The sequence below is a fragment of the Passer montanus genome, unplaced genomic scaffold, assembly GCF_014805655.1.
Source record: "Passer montanus isolate IOZ18808 unplaced genomic scaffold, ASM1480565v1 scaffold9, whole genome shotgun sequence".
Classification (NCBI taxonomy): domain Eukaryota; kingdom Metazoa; phylum Chordata; class Aves; order Passeriformes; family Passeridae; genus Passer; species Passer montanus.
Window position 1 is genome coordinate 5,461,654 of NW_024374367.1, and position 17,008 is coordinate 5,478,661.

Genomic DNA, 17,008 nt, shown 5'->3' on the forward strand with positions numbered 1-17,008 from the left:
ACAGGCAGGTGACACTGCAGTGCTGTTGGTCCTCCTAAGGAGAGGCAGGGAGATGGCAAGGTGAAGTGATTCTCTTAATGTATTTGCTTCTGATAAATCACCATTCAGAGGGAAATTCTCATTCTTGTACTCAGCTCCTGAAAGCTGTTATGCTTTCTTACAGCTGCTTTTCTGCTAGGCCACCCACAGCTTCCCAAAATTTCAAGTGTGGTCAGTGGTTTGTGTTAAACCTGCGTGCTTCTTCCTTCATTACCTGCCTGACAAAAATTATGTAAGAAGCAGCAACAATAAAGCTTCTTTATTTTATAATTGAAGCATGGACTTGAAGTCCTAAATTAGTTCATACCCCAAAGCAAATGAGTTAACAAATCTGTCTCTAATAAAGCAGGCAAGACATTAGTGTTAAACATGGAGTGGTTTCCCCAGAGAGGCAGGAGGGTGGGGATTGGCAGGAGGGGTGCAGCTCCTGCACTTGGCCATCCATGTGCAGGTGTCACAACTGGCACAAGACATGGGCTCCTCTCTCTACAAAATCTATCTGCTCTGCTCCCAAAGTGAAGTCTGCCTAAAGGCTTGCTGCCCCTGCACAGCCAGCCTGTTGGAAGGACTAAGTCTTCTCTGAGGTTCCAGGTTCCTGGCTGGTAAGTTTTGAAGGCCTTTTCTCACTGAATGATCATGACTTGTTGCTGTATGTGGTAAGACAGCCTCATCCAAAAATTTCAGGAGTTTGGTCTCAGTGAGTGGGTTTTCCCTGTTGTTTGAATTTCTCAGCTTGGTTCTCTTCCACCTCACTGATCTCCTGCTGCTTGTTGTCACTGCTGCCAAACCCTTGTGTATATAATTAAAGCTTTTTCACAAATTATTCCTTACCTCTCTTACTAGTGCCTGGGCACATCACCTGTGATCAGCTCAGTTCCATGTACTGAACACCCCCTTCTTGCCTTGCTTTCAGGAAACCAAGTGATTCATGTGATATACTTAGGTCCTAGAGGCTTATCCTAAATCCCAGAGCACAGCGGCCGTTCAGGTGGGTTAAATGCACCCTCACCACTCCCCTCTTTCTTGAAGGAGAGGAAGAGCAAAGGAAAGGCAACTGAAGAGTGAGACCTTCATGGCAAGGGTTGTGTGTGAGGCAGAAGTGATGGGGATGCAGCTGACAGCAGCTGGAGAATGGAATGTGTGCAGTAAGGTTTACTGGGTGGCCACACACTCAGAGCTGTGGTGAACAGTGGAGCTCTGCTCTTTGGAATGAAGCAAAACCAAAGCAGCCCATGATGAATTGGTTCCTGTTCTTGCTGCAGAGGATCCAGGCCTAGAGCATCTGGCAAGGAGAGCACCATACAAGTCCCTGCTCTTGAGCCAAGAATTCAAGGCAGATCTGTCCCTTTCAGGCTGGAGGGAGTGGGCAGCAGAGGGAACTTCTCCTGCCTCGAGGCAGCAGTGCAGTGTGGTGGTCTGCTGTCCAGGACATGTCTGCTTCACTGGGGGTGCTCAGCTGCTGCCTGGCAGTAGTCCTGGCCCATACCAGGCTGGTTTGGCTCAGGATGATTTCCAGAATCTGCAGAGGGTAGAGACTCCAAAAGTATGAGATCTGAAATGACACGTGTCATAAACGTACTGGTTTTATACTGCCAGCTCTTGACTGAATGAGGTCAGCTGCCAGTTGTGAGACAAGATTGCAGGAAACAGGCACCCAAACCACAGCCAGCTGTCAGGGCCCCACTAACCAGTGGTTTTGCTGTCGTGCAGAACCTGAGTGCGGGGCTGCCCTCGGGCCAGATCTGCCACGACGAGCAGCGGCTGGAGGTGATCTTTGCAGATCTGGCCAGGCACAAGGACGATGCTCAGCAGCGCAGCTGGGCGCTCTACGAGGATGAGAATGTCATCTGCTGCTACCTGGAGGAGCTGCTTCGCATCCTGGTGAGTGAATTCCTCTCTTTACAGGCAGGCCAGAGCAGACAGAGCTGGTGAAGTTCCTGCTTTTGACCTCCTTCAGCCCTGTGTTGCCACTGGATCTGCTCTTTTGGGGGCACAGGTTTCTTGTCCATCCTTTAGTGTCAGTAAGCCCTACCCTTCTGTGTGGGCTCTGCAGTGCTCTTGAGCTGCCTTTACTCTGCATTCCACCTTACAGAGCTGTTCTGAAAAGCATTACTGAGCTGTTCATGGTAATTTCGGTATTTACCTATCACAAGAGGGTATAAACCCTCACCTCCAAAAAACCCAACCTGCAACAGAAAACCTGGAAGTCTTTGGTGAGACTCCTAAGCCCATTTAAACATCTTCTACTTAAGATATCCTCCATTGCTGGGAGGTACCTGTGGGGTTAAGCTCATTAAATGCAAAGAACATTCTTTGGTTGCCTTGAAAGTGAGCTTTAAAGCTGTTTTTGTGAGAAAGTATAAATCATCTCACACATCTCTGCATACAGGAGAGGAACATGCCCATGGTGGGATTACTGTCCCGGTGCTCTCACTAGTCTGTGTCCAGGGATGATTTGGGAACTGCCCTCAGTGCAGTGGCATGGTCTGTGTTAAGGGTACTGGTGTGGGGTTTTCTCTGGCACTATTTTCTGGTTCTCTCTAGTTCTGGAGAAAACAGGTCTGTTTTCTGTAACAAATGCCAGGGTCTTTGTCACTCTGCATACAGCCTGTGCTGCCTTGCTCTGGGCCTGCAGGGCAAGGCTGAGTGGGATTTTGTGCAACCATTTCCTCCTAACTTAGGGGTGGGAGAAGATGTGCATCTCAGGATGGGAGCAGTGCTGCAGCTGCCCTGTGTAACTCTGTGATGCTCTCAATCAGGTGCTTTTTGGGTCATGTTTTAGATATTTTCAGCCCAAGATGTGCTCTGTGGCAGAGGCATCTCTCAAGAATCCACTTTGATGGTGAAGAGTGATGATGAAGGGTGATGGTTCTTGACCTGTTTCTGTGCTCTGCCTTCAGTTGCTTTGTGAGGTGTTGGGGCTACTGAGATCTGAAAGCAAGTGGACTCCCTTGAGGTCCCTGCAGCAGGCACCTTCTGCTTTGGTTGTCACTGGGTTACCTGTCAATTCCTTCTTCCAGACAGATGCAGACCCAGAAGTTTGCAAGAAGATGTGCAAGAAGAATGAGTTTGAATCTGTCCTGTCCCTTGTGGCATATTATCAGATGGTAAGGTGGCAGAATGCACCAAATGTCTTTTTAAGATTTCCCTGAAGATGCAAAAGAGCATTGGTTAAGATGTTTCCCTTGGATAGGGCAGTTCTGTGGTCTCACTGAAACTCCAGCATGTCCCTTTCAAATGCTGGCTGATGTCAATGCTAGGCATGAAAGTTGTGTGAAGGAGCAGAGGATGCTGTAGGCTTTGAAGCAGTAGCTAGCACTTGGCAAGGGTAAAGCTTGCTGCTTTTACTGGCCCACTGAGGGACAGCTTTGGCATCACTGGTATCTAGAGGAAGGATTTCAGAGGATGCCTTGGGAGATCTGACAGGCTGTGATTGCTCTTCTTTTAATTGATGCACCCCTGTGCATTGGGTAAATAACTTTGGTTAGGAAAGTAGGTAATGAGTAGAAGCCTTTGGAGTGAGGAAGGAAATCCACTTAGAGGAACAATTGGAGGTTTTGCCTTAAACACCTATGTAGTGTTGCTTTGCCCCTCTCCTTCCTGGAATGTTCTGTTGTAGGACTGTGGGAGTAAAAAACTTGTCCCCATCTTGTCCCTAAGTCCCCAGCTACAGCACCTCAAGTCTTGTGGCATTTTGCTTTCATCTAGCACTTGTGTGTCTGAACCCAGATCTCAGCACCAGGGGCTGTGGCATAGCTGAGAGCAGGAAGGCAGGCTGGCAGTCAGGGCCTGCTGACTTTCACTGCCTGCTCCTGACTGACCACAATTCCAAGGAAGCCTGACCAGGTAGGGAGCAGTTGGGTGTCCTGTCCTGGCTGCTGTCATGCCCAGTGCCAGGGCTTGGCTCACTTGTGTTCTCTGAACCCTGGAGTTTTTGGCTGAGGGTGGAATATGCAGGTTACCTCAGCATCAGAGCTCCTGCATGTGAGGTGCAGGCTGAGCATCATCTTTGCTGGAATCCTTGCATGTCCCAAAGCTTTCTGAAGAGAGCTTGCAAATGTTACCTTGTCAGGAAACCTTCATCAGAGCAGTGTTCACAAACCCTTAGCATGCTCAGAGAATCCTGGCTACCCAGCACATTCAGTCTCTTTGCTGGGGACAGGTATGGGTTGTTGATGTGTTAGATTTAGTGGATGATGTGGGACATCTCAGATCTGAGCTCTGGCTGCCACATGCCACATGTGCAAACAACCTGTAGCCAGCCCACTTCTGAACATTATTGTAAAGTGATTCCTGTACTGTTGCTAAAAGCTTCTAGAGCTTCTGGGTTCATGTCACTCTGGGAAGGTCTGTGGCTTCCTAACAACAGCAACTTCTAGAAGCTGTGTGTGTGCCTCAGAGTGAGCCCTGCTCCAGGACATGGTTTGATCTGACAAATTGTTTTTGCAGGAACACAGGGTGCCCTTGCGCCTGCTGCTGCTGAAGTGCTTTGGAGCCATGTGCAACTTGGATGCTGCCGTTATCTCAACCCTTGTGAATTCCGTGCTGCCCATGGAGCTGGCCCGGGACATGCAGACTCACACACAGGGTGAGCCAGAGCTGCTCTTCCCACAGCCCTGGGAGTGTCTTCCCATTGCATCATTTGCAGCAGCAGCAGTGGCCCCCCGTTGCTCCACATGCTCGGGGGGAATGGTGTCTGGTTTTGAAGTTATTCAGGTTATTACCTCTGTAACTGGGCAATGCACAGCAAGGGATGTTTCAGTCCAGTGGTGTGAGGCCCTCCAGCTCTTGAGCATGCCATTAATGATCTGTGTCATTCTTGTAGATGTCTTAAAACATGTTTTGAGTTGTTCCAGTTTTGTTTCATAATGCTGACAAGAGACACTTGCAGATCTCAAGGAAGATCTCTGCAGTTTCTTAAAGAGTTTTTTTCCAGTGTTCTATACTCAGTTTTTGTGGTGTTTCCTTGTGGTGAATGAGATGTGTGCTGGTTAAAGGAAAGGGCCTTCTCTGCACCACTGTGCCAAGGGAGGTGGTAGTGCTGTTGTTAGCAGTCCTGGTCCTCTGCAGGATAGTGCCATGGCCCAGGTTTTCCCAGCTCTTTGCTTTCCATACTCAGGCTTTGCCCTCATGTTCCTTCTACTTCACCCTCCTCCATTTGTTAGGATGACTTGTCCCTGCTGCTAACAGGAATGTCCTTTGTGCCCTCAGAGCTCCTGCTTAGCCCAGTGTCCTTTATTTCCAAGCAGCCAGAAGCAATGCTGGAAAAAGCCTTAAGAGCAAGCTGAACATGTAGTAATACTCCCCTGGAGTTACCTTCCAGCTCCCCACATGTGCCTGGTCTTGGACAGTCACAGCTTTGCTCCCCATTTTGAAGCCAACCTGTAGGCCACCAGTGCTGGCAGTAGCACATTTCTCTTAAAAGGACATTGAAAATCCATTGTCTTGTGCTAATTGTGACCCACAATTAAGAGTAGCTGCTGAGTGACCACATGGATGACATCAGAAGAGCCTGGTATTTGCAGCCTTGCTGCCCTGGTTGCAGTCTGTTTGTTGTGGGTGTCATGTGGAGGGGTATAATTTGGTGATGAGGCTGTGTAAGGGTTGCCAGGTCTGCAGAGAACAGGGACTGTCCCATCCATTTTATGTGAGCTGAGTAAATGTCCCAGATGACCACTCTGAACCTGCATAATAGACATTCCTGCCCCCAGCATCCCACCACAGATGAGTCCCTGCCAACCTGACTGCTGGGCAGCATTAACAGGGCTCATCTCTGGAAAGGACTATAGAAGATGAAAATCAAGCCTGTTGCAGAAGGCTTTGCACTTGTCTCTGCCTAGATGCTTTGAAGTGCAGGCATTTCAGAGGTGAGGAGGGTGGCATTTCAGGGCAGAGGGAAGGGCTGCTGGTGTGGGACTGCAAGGATTACTCCAGTGCTGGCTGTGCTTCCTCTTTTCTTACTGCTGCTTATAAATTCTGTGCTCGGAACATATCACACTCTTGGTGTTTAATCTGGTTATGCCTGAGAAGCATCTTCTCTAGGCTGAGGTTTTACTGCCCAAGAAGCAAATGCTGCTTGGTTATGGGACTGTGACTGTGCTCCTGCAGCAGCAGCATTTCTCCTGATTTTGTGCTGCCAAAAAGACTGTCATTCACAAAGACTGTCTCCAAGTGAGCATCCTGTGCACCTTCCCAAACAGGGATCTGTCTCCTGCCCTGTGTCTGAGCTGTCTTTGTCAGGCAGAGTGGGATGGTCACCCTTCTTACTCCTTGCCTGGTTGCAGTGATGCTATGTTTTGCCCAGGGCTGTGTCACCCCAGACAGCACAGCTGATTCAGCCTCTTGGTGGGTATGGAGCTTTGAGCTCTGACCTCTGTGACTTCTGCACACCTCTGCTGATCTCCAGGCAGTGCTTAGACAGGAGCAGGCCTGTCTCTCAGCAAGTCTTAGCTCTGCTTTGGGGTCCTAAATGTAGGGCAGTGGAGGTGGGTGAGAAATGGCTCTTCTGTGTCCTCTGAGCTGCCAACCTGCAGCTCTGCAGCATCTCCCTTTCCCTGGTATCATCTCAAGGGGAGGGATTTTCCCTCCTTGCTGTAAGGTGGTCCAGTTGGAGGGTGAAAAGCTGCTCCTCCTTTGCTGACAGACCACTGTGTGGATCCAGGAGCCTCACAAATCAGTGTCCTCATCCTGTGCTGCTTTCTTGTGCTAATCTTCATGGTATGTGTAATGGCATCTGTGCATCATGCAGTCCTCTCAGCCTTCACAGTGGGGCTGCAGGGGGGTAACCATCCTTGGCCCAGATGTGTCTGTCCTTCAGAGGTGGTTCTGGGCATCAGTAGTTCCCTCCTGCCATTCTGGTGCTTTACTGCTTCATGTGCTGCCAGCAAATGGCAAGCTTGTGTGAAAACATGACCTTGAATCCTAGAATGACTTGAGCTTATTTTGGTACTAAGAACTGGGGAATAGCAGCTGATCCGTGACATGCTGTGGAATAGCTAATCCCTTCTGTGGGTGACTGCAGCCAGAGCACTCAGTGCCAACACTACACAGCTGGGGAGCTGGAACTGGCTGCAGCAGCTCTGTGGGATCCCTCCTGGCTTATTCCTGGCTTATTATTGAGGAGCAGCTGGGGCAGAAGCTGTGTCTGTGGATGCTGGGTGCCTTTGGTGAGAAGGACTTTACGCTGGGACTGATGCAGGCATGTTGGCTGCTGGCCAGTTCTTCTGCAGATGCTTGGGTCTTACTGCTTCTGGACAGCTCCTTCCCTCTGCTGCAGCTGGCCTGCACATCTCTCCATGTTAAAACACCTTATAGTAAGCCACAGTAAGACAGAATTAGCCAGAACAATTCCAAAGAAAACAGGCAGGGATAATCCAGTCTGTGATCATGACTTTCTTGTTGCAGCACAGTTTTACATGCAAGTCAGCTGTCAGGCTCTTCTCCTTTCAGTCACAGACAATTGTGTCTGCTTCCAGTGCCCACATTTCACACTGCTGTGTTTAGAAGGTGGAAGCAAGGTTTTCAAAGGCCTCTGAGAAATGCTTTTCATACATGATTGCAGTTTCTCACCACTATCTCAGTGGCTGTCAGCAATGCAGGCTGGTAAGCAAACAGCTGTATCTCTCCCACCTGTCATGGCTGCTTCAGTGCTGCCTCTCAGTCTGTTGTCAGCAGTCCCTCTGCTTCAGGAGAGCTGCATTGATACTATTTAATTTCTGACAGTCACTGGCGCTGCTCTGTAAGGTAAAAACCAAAAGCTGTGTTTTGAGTGACAGTTACTCTGTTCTTCAGCATGGTGAGTCTTGGAGCCTTGTCCTGCTGCAGCTGGGACACTCCCAAAAACTTACAGAGTAGAGCCTGTGCAGTGTGAATGTCCTGGGTTCATCTGGATTTGCCCCAAGTTCAGGTTTCTGGCTGGTTTCAGCATTCTTTGATTTGTCATCTTTAGGTAAATACAACAAGATTTGCCTCCTGCTCATGTAGACTACTGTCAGCCAAATGAATGGACATCAGTTAATGGCAGATGGACCAAGGAGGTATAAAACTAGTCTCTTCCCTCCCATCTCTAGTCTGTTCCTCAATATTTGCTACTGCCATGTTTATCACTGGCTTCTCTCTCTCACTTTATTTCATTGCTCCTGATGTGATGAAAGAAAATGTTTTGTTGACAAAATAAAGCCTTTCTAGGACCACGAAAACAGCAGCTCCCTGTGTCTACCTACTGCAGTGTCCTTCCTCTGAGACCCAGCTCCTGTAGCCATGGAGGAAAGAATGAAGAAATCATGGGGTGAACAGTTTATCAGATCCCTTTTCTGTTACAGTGTGCTTTGGCATCACTGTCACCTTATAGCTGAGAACTTCTTATATAAGAAGTATGAATTATATTTAAGTCATTAAATATCCTCCCTCTCTGTTTACAGAGAGTAAACAGCAGTTTTCAGCCTTCTTTTGCTGCCACATGGTCTACAAGCTCTTAATCTTGTTCATACTGTAGTATCTGGTTAAGCTGCAAATGATCTATTTTTACTCCAAGTACTTGCTGATTGAAAACTGAGGCATCGTGTGGAACTGTGACAGTGTGAGTGTGCTGTGAGTGGAGAGGCTTTGCTGACAGAGCTGACTTTCCAGGGGCATGGGGCTGGAATAACTCAATAGTATTTTTTTCCCCATGCTGACAGTAAACCTGAGAGCTGCCAAATGTTGCAAGTCCTTTGGCCAAGTCCAGGAGTAAGTGGTGACACTGAAGGCATCAGCCTGTGCAGTCAGAGCCAAACTGCAGGGTGCAGATGCTTACAGATGAGTTGCTTTGTGCATGGAGAAGTAAAATATCTTAAAGGGTTTGGAGGGAGCACTGGAACTGTGCAGGGCAGCAGTATGGCCAGGAAAAGCATCAGAGATTGAAGGGGCCTTTTTCTCCTCTGATAAAAAGTAGTTTTGGTCAATTTTTCATAATTACACCTTCATTTTCCTTGTGCCCCAGGGCTCTTTCTAGCAGATGTAGCTGAACTTTATTTAGCCAGTGTGTGTGGTAACCTAAATAATACTCATTTTCCTATTGCCTTCAGACTTGCTGAACTGGACAGAGGCTACATTTGATGAGGGCACAGGTCCTATTTGATAACTTTTTTTTTTAATACTGCAAATATTTATTGAGAGGTATCCATTAATTAAAATTCAAGAAAGACACTGGCAGGGCCTCTTTGGAGCATTCACATATAGCTGCTGCCAGCGAAAATTGTGTTAGACTAGCAGGCTGTGGGATGTATCAGTGCTGGAGATGTGTGGCCTGGGAGGTGGGCAGATGCACAGCCTGAGCATGATCTGGTCTCCCCAGGGACCTTTTATACCTTCAGGCAGAGCTGAGGTAGCAAAAGTAGAGCAGTGCAGAGATGGTAACAAGCAGCATGGCTGTCTGGGGGTGGTGTTGGTTGGAACAGGCAGTATTTTGAGCTGGCCAGATGGATGCTTTTTCTGGGTTCAATAATTACATAACTATGGGATGTGTCCTGGGACTGTGCAGGGGAGGTTTTTAATTATTCAGATCAAGTTTGCCCAGATCCTCTGAAGTAGAGGGGAAAAAACAGAGGACTCTTGTTATGATTATTTTTAAATTGCTTTGGAAACACACGGCACAGAAGGCGTGTGCTGTGTTAAAATGGAGAAAAACACCCTTACTGCTCAGCCAGTACAGGAATGAGGAGTGGGCTAATCAGTGTTACATGTCTGTATGAAATGTGTGACTTCCCAGCAGCAGCTGGGGAAAGCTTTCACGTCCTGGGAAGAACTAATGACTGCACCTTTGTCTGCAGATCACCAAAAGATGTGTTACTCTGCTCTGGTGCTGGCCATGATGTTCTCCATGGGGGAGCCCCTGCCATATCACCACTATGGTAAGAGAGTTGTGCTCATAGCAGGGCTGGTGGTGGGATGTCTGGGGCTTGCTGACAGACACAGGGAAGGGACTTCTCCTGATGGTCAAGGCCAGGGGCAGCTCAGTGGAAGGCCCAGCAAGAGTAGGGTCTGCTCTTTATCAATAGAGCCTGGCAGCTGAAGCACTGGGCTGAGATGCCAGATTTCCAAAGAGCAGCACAAATCTGGGTTAGAGCAGTGGAGGGCTGAATGCCATGCTGCAGGCAACATGGATTTGCCCATCCCTGTGACTAAGTGGCATTTTGTTTTACGTCTGGTCTGTGTGAAAGCACACACCTCTTACTTGTTTTGGAGACTGTCTGCTGATGAGGCTGAGATCCCAGATCCCTACACAAACACCCACTAAGGCTGTCAGCTGCATAATGTGGCCTCTTTCTGGTCTCTCTTCCAGCAGGATAGTGCAGCCCTCTGTAGTTCAGGCTCTTAGGGAAAGTGGAGATGATTGAGGGTATTGTGCAAAGTGCAAATATTCTGTTTTATCCTCTGTCCTTTCATTTCAGCCAGAAATCACTGCCCACTTCTTCCCGCAGCTATTTTGTATTTGGGAAATTCTAGGCTTAATTTTCCTAGAAATCCAGTAGAGATTTTTATAAATATCTCATCAGGAGCTTTACCTTAACACTGGGTAAAACTGTACAAGATTTAAAGCGGCACAATAAAGACTGGAATGAGCCTCTACACCTCCTGTTTTCTTTCCTTGTGTAACCCTGGCAGTTATTTCCTGCAGGTGGACTTATTTGCATGAGCTCCTGAGCTTTCCTAATAGCTGAATTGAAAACTGGGTTATTACTAATGATCTAGGTTATTAGGGGTTTTTAAAAAGAGATTAACTGAACCAGTGGTCAAGAAGAATGCCAATCTCTTCCTACCTTGAAGCCTTCACTAGTGGCATTGGTTCTGCAACAGCTAGAACAGGATTTGTTGTTTTGTTTACTCAAAACAAATGCCAGTTGGGATACCAAATTTCAGCAATCCCCTGCACACAAAGATGCTTCAGTGGTCTGTCTAGTCCACTTGAAGAGCCCTTCATTTCCTGGAGGTGGCATTGGTTCTGCAACAGCTAGAGCAGGATTTGGTGTTTTGTTTACTCAAAACAAATACCAGTTGGGGTACCAAATTTCAGCAATCCCCTGCACTGTGTCTCACACCAAGATGCTTCAGTGGTCTGTCTAGTCCACTTGAAGAGCCCTTCATTTCCTGGAGGCTGACACTAATGGTTTTTAAGCATAAAAGAACAGAGAAGTGGCTTGGATGGTCCTTTGTTGCTTGGTTTATTTTCACTGTGCTGTAAATGCCCCTTTCTCCTCGTGCAGAACATCTCAACTCTCAGTTTGTGCAGTTCCTGCTGGATGTGATTGAGGACGGGCTGCCCTCGGACACCACTGACCAGCTGCCTGACTTATTTGTCAACGTCCTCCTGGCCTTCAATCTCCACATTCCAGGTTGAACTGGTGCTACTCCGCCTTGGCAGGACTTCAGTGGTTTGGAGTGTGAAAAATGGGGAGGGAGAATCTTACTGGGTCTTGATGGTGCTTAACCACCATCCAGCTCTCCTGGTCTCTGGCACTACACTGTGTTTAAATGTAGTGCAAAACCCTAGAGGAAAAAATGGTCTGAGAGCCCTGCCCAGCATCTCTGGGCAGCCCAGTGGATTTGTCACTGGGCTTCCATGGTGCCTAACCAAAAGAGTTGTTGGGGTGTACTTGCAGAGCATGAGTGGGGTTAATTTATAGAGAAGATGCTTCAGTGGGCATTTCTTGATACCAACTCTGAACAAAAGTCCTCTGCCTTCTGCGGGTCTTGGCCACTCTGTGGCCTTAATCTTTTTGTAGCCCTGATAGGCTGTGGTTCCCCCAAGCACCCCAGAGTAATACCAACTCAGAACAGAAATCCTCTGCCTTCTGCAGGTCTTTGGCCACTCTGTGGCCTGAATCTTTTTGTAGCCCTGATAGGCTGTGGTTCCCCCAAGCACCCCAGAGTACTGATGTTAAATAGGGACCACCCATTGTGTGTTTTTATCACCGTGGTCTTCAGGAGGCAAAGGGAGATGCTGAACAGGTTTCTTCTTTAGTTCCAGAACACAGTGTGATCATGACTACAATAAGCAAGCACTCCAACGTGAAGACTTTCACAGAGAAGCTGCTGCTGCTGCTGAACAGAGGAGGTGAGTGTGTGTGTGTGGCACTGCTGCATGCCTGGCAGGGGGTGCACACAGATGCTTGGGGAAACACAGCCATGCTTGTTACAGGGAAGGATTTTAGGGGTGCAGGTAGCTGAGGAGCTGCCAGCTCAGGCTGGGCTGTGCTGCTTCCTGCGAGTTCATGAGGGTGACAGCCTGCATTGCTGAGGATGGAGCTGCACAAGGAATAAGGTAATGGCTAATGGCATCTAGGGACAGAGGAGTGGCTGCCATTCCATCCTTCTGGGTCAGATCAGCTCCACCTCAGAGCATGGACCAGCTGCCATGGGCAAGCTCTTGTCTGGGAGGAAGGCTGGTCCTGGGCCACTTCTGTCCTTGGACAGGCAGAGGACTCAGTGTGTGCTGGCATAGAAACCTCTGCCTGTGCTGGCAAACATCTGCCCTGGGGGACAGATGTAGAGGGAGCTTTTGTCTTCAGAAACACTGCTTAGAGTGGAACTTTCCATTTCTGACTTGCCAGCAGAGGGTTAGCCTTGTGTCTGCTTCAGGCATGGAGTGAAATCCAGTGCACTTGTAGAGCTGTTGCAGAGCAGATTGCTGGAACGCTGGAGATCTCTGCAGGAAGAGTGCTGCCAGGTCTTTCAGCCTGTGCTGCAGGCCACTATTGTGCTTGCTAATACCTTCTGGAGCACAGGAGCTTTGCTGCCTGAGAGAACTCATTTTGTTGAGCTGCTGGAAAGAACCCATCCTGTGATGCATGCAGCTCATCTGAATCTGGCTTTAGTTCTCTTTGGGGCTGCAAATCACTGTCTCCACACTGTATCAGCTTGAGGGCAGCAGGCACCCCAGTGCTCTTCTGTCTGGCCTCCTCCCAAAGCCTTTGTTTAGGCCTTTCCCTGCCAGATTCCCTGCAGAGATCACCTTACAGTGGAGCTGGGAGAAGAAAGAGGGGGGGGCCACAACCTAATGAAGATGCTTCTGTTTTGCCTGCCTTCCTGACAACTGCTGGAGGAGCTGCCATGGCCCAGAGCCCCTTTGGAGTCTGCAGGGATGTGTTTTGCAAGAGAACAGGATGTGGTGGCTCATTTCAACTTGGAAGTGTTTCTTTTCTTGCTTCTGGGACAGTACTAGCCTGGTCTCTGGTGAAAGCCTGTTTTTGGTACAGGCTCTGATGTGCTTTTCAGAGAGGTTGTTGGACCCCTCTTAATAAACCAGGGAGAAAATGAGTGGTGGCTGTTGGGCAAAAACAGGAGATACTGAGAGGCAGTGTGTTAATTTGCTCTCACCTGGGATAGTCAGTGAAACATAAACAGTGATTAATGCTCATCGTAATGAGCTTGCTCTCATCTTGGTAGCCTGCAGAGCTGCCATCCTGCTTACACATCTTTGAGCACCAAGGCTATCCATGGGCAGGGAGTGCTGGCCGAGGGCAGGGCAGCCTCCTCTCTAGGGGGTCTAAGGAAGGGAAGTGCTCTGAAGGTGGAGCACAGGGACAGCGGGAGCGGGCGGCTCAGCACAGTCTCTGCCTCCCCCAGATGATCCAGTCTGCATCTTCAAGCATCAGCCTCAGCCACCACACTCAGTGCTGAAGTTAGGGTCTAAGGAAGGGAAGTGCTCTGAAGGAGCACAGGGACAGCGGGAGCGGGCGGCTCAGCACAGTCTCTGCCTCCCCCAGATGATCCAGTCTGCATCTTCAAGCATCAGCCTCAGCCACCACACTCAGTGCTGAAGTTTCTGCAGGACATCTTTGCCAGCAAGGACACAGCCAGCATCTTCTACCACACAGACATGATGGTCCTGATAGACATCCTGGTGCGGCAGATTGCGGATCTCTCCCCTGGAGACAAGGTGCTCACAGTAACTCACTGGGGAAAGGAGCACAGTCCCAAAACAATGGTGTTTTTCCTGGTCCCTCATGGGGCCTGCTGGTGCAGGCAAGAGTGGAGTTCTGGGGTGGGCACAACATTTCTGGGTGCTTAAATCAACCTTGGGAGCTGGGAAGGAAGGGAGGATTTATCCTGCCCAGCACACCAGCACATTTGAAGAAAGATCTGCCAGGCTTCTGGTGGTCTGCACACTTCTGACCAGGGTCCTTTGGGAAGAGAGACCCTCTGTGAGTAGTAGTAGGAGGAATCTCTCTTGTTTGCTGTTGCAAGAGGCTGGGGATGTGGATGTATTCAAGGGCAGGGGAGGAGCAGCTGTCTTGCTGTGGGAAAAGCAGAGTTTTCCATAGTTACTAATGATACTTAAGGAAAAGCAGGTGCCTCTGGAGTTGTGCTCTGGTTGATGGTGCAGCAGCAAGCAGCTGTTCCTGTGCTCATGCTGTAATGGAGGCTGGCAGGCTTGTTTATCTCACTTCACATCTTTCCCTGTGCTGTGTTTTGTCTCCCCTCCCGCTTGGCAGCTGAGGATGGAGTATCTGTCCCTGATGCATGCCATCATCCGCTCCACGCCCTACCTGCAGCACCAGCACCGCCTCACTGACCTGCAGGGCATCCTGCAGCGCATCCTGGGCGAGGAGGAGGAGGACCAGCAGTGCCAGATGGAGAAACTGATCATCTTGGAGATTTATAAGGAGTTCCCAGAAATCTCTTCTGGTACCAGCTAATGCTCCTCACCTTGGACTGGAGTTTGAACCACTTGGATCGACTATGTCTTTTGTTGACACTTTCTCCCATTCCCTCCCAGTACAGCTCATACCTTATATCCCTCTGTGTGAGGCCTAAGGTTGGGACAGCGTTCACCACCCTGTGGAAGCGCCAGTGGCAGAGAGGGTGTGGGGTGCCCCTGGGCCTGGTGCCCGGGGCAGGCGGAGCAGGGTGGGCACTGGCACGTGGTTTGCCTGCAAGACCCAGCAGGAGCTACTTGGGCAGCTGGTGTTAGTGGGAAGGGCAGAGAGCTTGTGGGGGCTTAGCAGCCAGCACAGGGGGATGTTCAGCTGCACTGGTGTCCCGAGGTCCTGAAGAGAAAGGCCTTTGCCTTAGAGTATCACTTCTTTTCCATGTGCGTCTCTCTCCCTGCAGTGACCAAGTGGAGTCCGCTGGTGCTTGGAAGAAGCTTTTGTAACATCTGTTTTGTTTCCTGCTGCTAGTGCCAATGTGCTGCAGCCCTGCCAAGGGAAAGTAGCTGCTCGCTGTCTAACGCCTCGTCTAGTGAGCCTTTCACTCCCTCCTAGCCTTCAGCTTTGCCTCTGGGCAGCAGCCCACCTTGGGTCATGGAGGTCTTACCCCAGCAGCTGCTTTTCAATCTGCTTTCTATAGTGATGTTTGAATCTGAATTTCTTGCACACTGTGGCAGCCTAGAAGTAAGAGCCACGTGGATGACACTGCCCTTGGGAAGCCCTTGGCTGCACACAGCACAAAGACGTGTCCTGCCGAGTGGAGCTGCCCTTGCCACGTGTGTTGCAGCATTGCCTGGGGCAGAGGGCTGCCTCGGGCAGGCGCTCCCTGCTCCTGAAGCGCGTGCATTCCTTGCCTTGAGCTTCATCGTAGCTCTGCCTCGCTGCCCCCCGTGCCCGTGGCAGCTCAGAGGCAGCGTGAGCCTGGTGTCCAGTAGCTGTTTGTGACTACGCTAAGTGTGGGGAACCCTTATTTTTATTTCCTCTAGGTTTCTAGCAAACGGGATTAACCTGCTTCCCTGATAGTCACACACACTAACATGGGTCTCTTAGATATTTGTGTGCACAGTGTGGTCACTCCCTGTCTCCAGGTCTTCTTTTGCAGTAGCCAGTGTAGGAGCTGTGAAACTGGAAATACTGGGCACTGTATTTACTTTAGTTTTTTGTTTTGTTTTGTTAGCTTGAGGGGATGACACAAGCTGTGCAGGCCTGGACTGGCCACTGGGGCAGTGATGCTTGGAGAACAGAGGGTGTTGTCCTGGCAGCCAAGGAAGCCAGCCTGGGAATGCCCAAGCTTAATAACCACCCTAGTAGAGAAACCTATTTTTTCCCTGTAAAAATGTATGAATGTCAAAAGGGATCCTGTATTTTCTTAAACACTAAGTGTAACCTGCAGAAGAATAAAAATGTCTTAAACTGGACTTCTGTGAGTGTAGCCCTGCCTGCCCAATCCTGTCGTGGGGGCACCAAAGCATCAGGAGTGGTTGGGTGCTTGCTGATCTCCAAATGGGAGCAATGCAGTCGTTTTCCCTCATTCAGCTTCTTGCCTTGTCTTTTTCTACCATGTTGCTGGCTGACAAGGAAGGGTGGAGGGCAGCAGCCCTTGCTGGGGGCACAGCCATCATTCCTGGGGCCTGCCCAGCATCGCTGCTCCACATTAAGGGTTTGGCAGAGCTGGACTCACAGTTCACTTCCCACAAGGTACGTGCACCTCAGCTGGCTCCAGCAGAGCTGCCACAGCAGGAGCCTGGGCAGGGAAGGGTTTAATGGTCTGTATCGAGTGTAATGAATGGCGCTTTGGCTGTGTGCTCCCAAACCTCAGCCCGTGCCTGCAGCTCTGGGCTGCTGGGGTGGCAGGGCTTCGAGCACAGCAGGCACTGGGCAGAGCACTATGTTGGCAGCAGGAAGCTGGGCTCTGCTCCTGGCTCTGTGCCAAGGGAGCCAGCCAGGCCATGGGCACAGCCCTGCCAGGGCAGGGGTGTAGATGCCAGGTGCAAGCTGTGCCACTGCAAACATAGGGATGGCATCAAACTCAGCTACCTGCAGAATCGGGGCCAGGCCTGTCCCAGCTCCTGCCTCTTTGGCCTCTGTCTCTGAAGTCCCCAGGCATGTGGCCTTGAAGTGTGCCATTTGCACACCTGGGGTCAGTTGTGACACACAAGGGCTGCCACTGCTCACTGGAGTGTCCCCCAACGTGGCTCTCCTGTGCCCCATTGCTCTGTGCAGCACATGGTTGCGTGTGCCCCTGAGCCAACCTCGGCTTGCTTCCGAGAGTGGGGCTT

At 49.9% G+C, this 17,008-nt stretch overlaps 1 protein-coding gene across 2 annotated transcripts in view; it reads left to right on the plus strand.

Moving 5' to 3' along the window:
- The window catches only part of NCKIPSD (NCK interacting protein with SH3 domain), a 52,441-nt gene extending 36,294 nt beyond the window's left edge, over nucleotides 1-16,147 (plus strand). Inside the window, exons 6-13 of one of the 2 annotated variants that reach the window (XM_039733934.1) lie at nucleotides 1,750-1,920; nucleotides 3,060-3,146; nucleotides 4,489-4,627; nucleotides 9,849-9,929; nucleotides 11,283-11,411; nucleotides 12,041-12,133; nucleotides 13,785-13,957; nucleotides 14,514-16,147. In XM_039733934.1, coding sequence (XP_039589868.1) covers nucleotides 1,750-1,920; nucleotides 3,060-3,146; nucleotides 4,489-4,627; nucleotides 9,849-9,929; nucleotides 11,283-11,411; nucleotides 12,041-12,133; nucleotides 13,785-13,957; nucleotides 14,514-14,717 — 1,077 coding nt within the window. In that variant the 3' untranslated portion in view covers nucleotides 14,718-16,147. The remainder of the gene's footprint in view (nucleotides 1-1,749; nucleotides 1,921-3,059; nucleotides 3,147-4,488; nucleotides 4,628-9,848; nucleotides 9,930-11,282; nucleotides 11,412-12,040; nucleotides 12,134-13,784; nucleotides 13,958-14,513) is intronic. The other variant, XM_039733935.1, reaches the window with a different exon arrangement.
- Nucleotides 16,148-17,008: the final 861 nt, after the last annotated feature.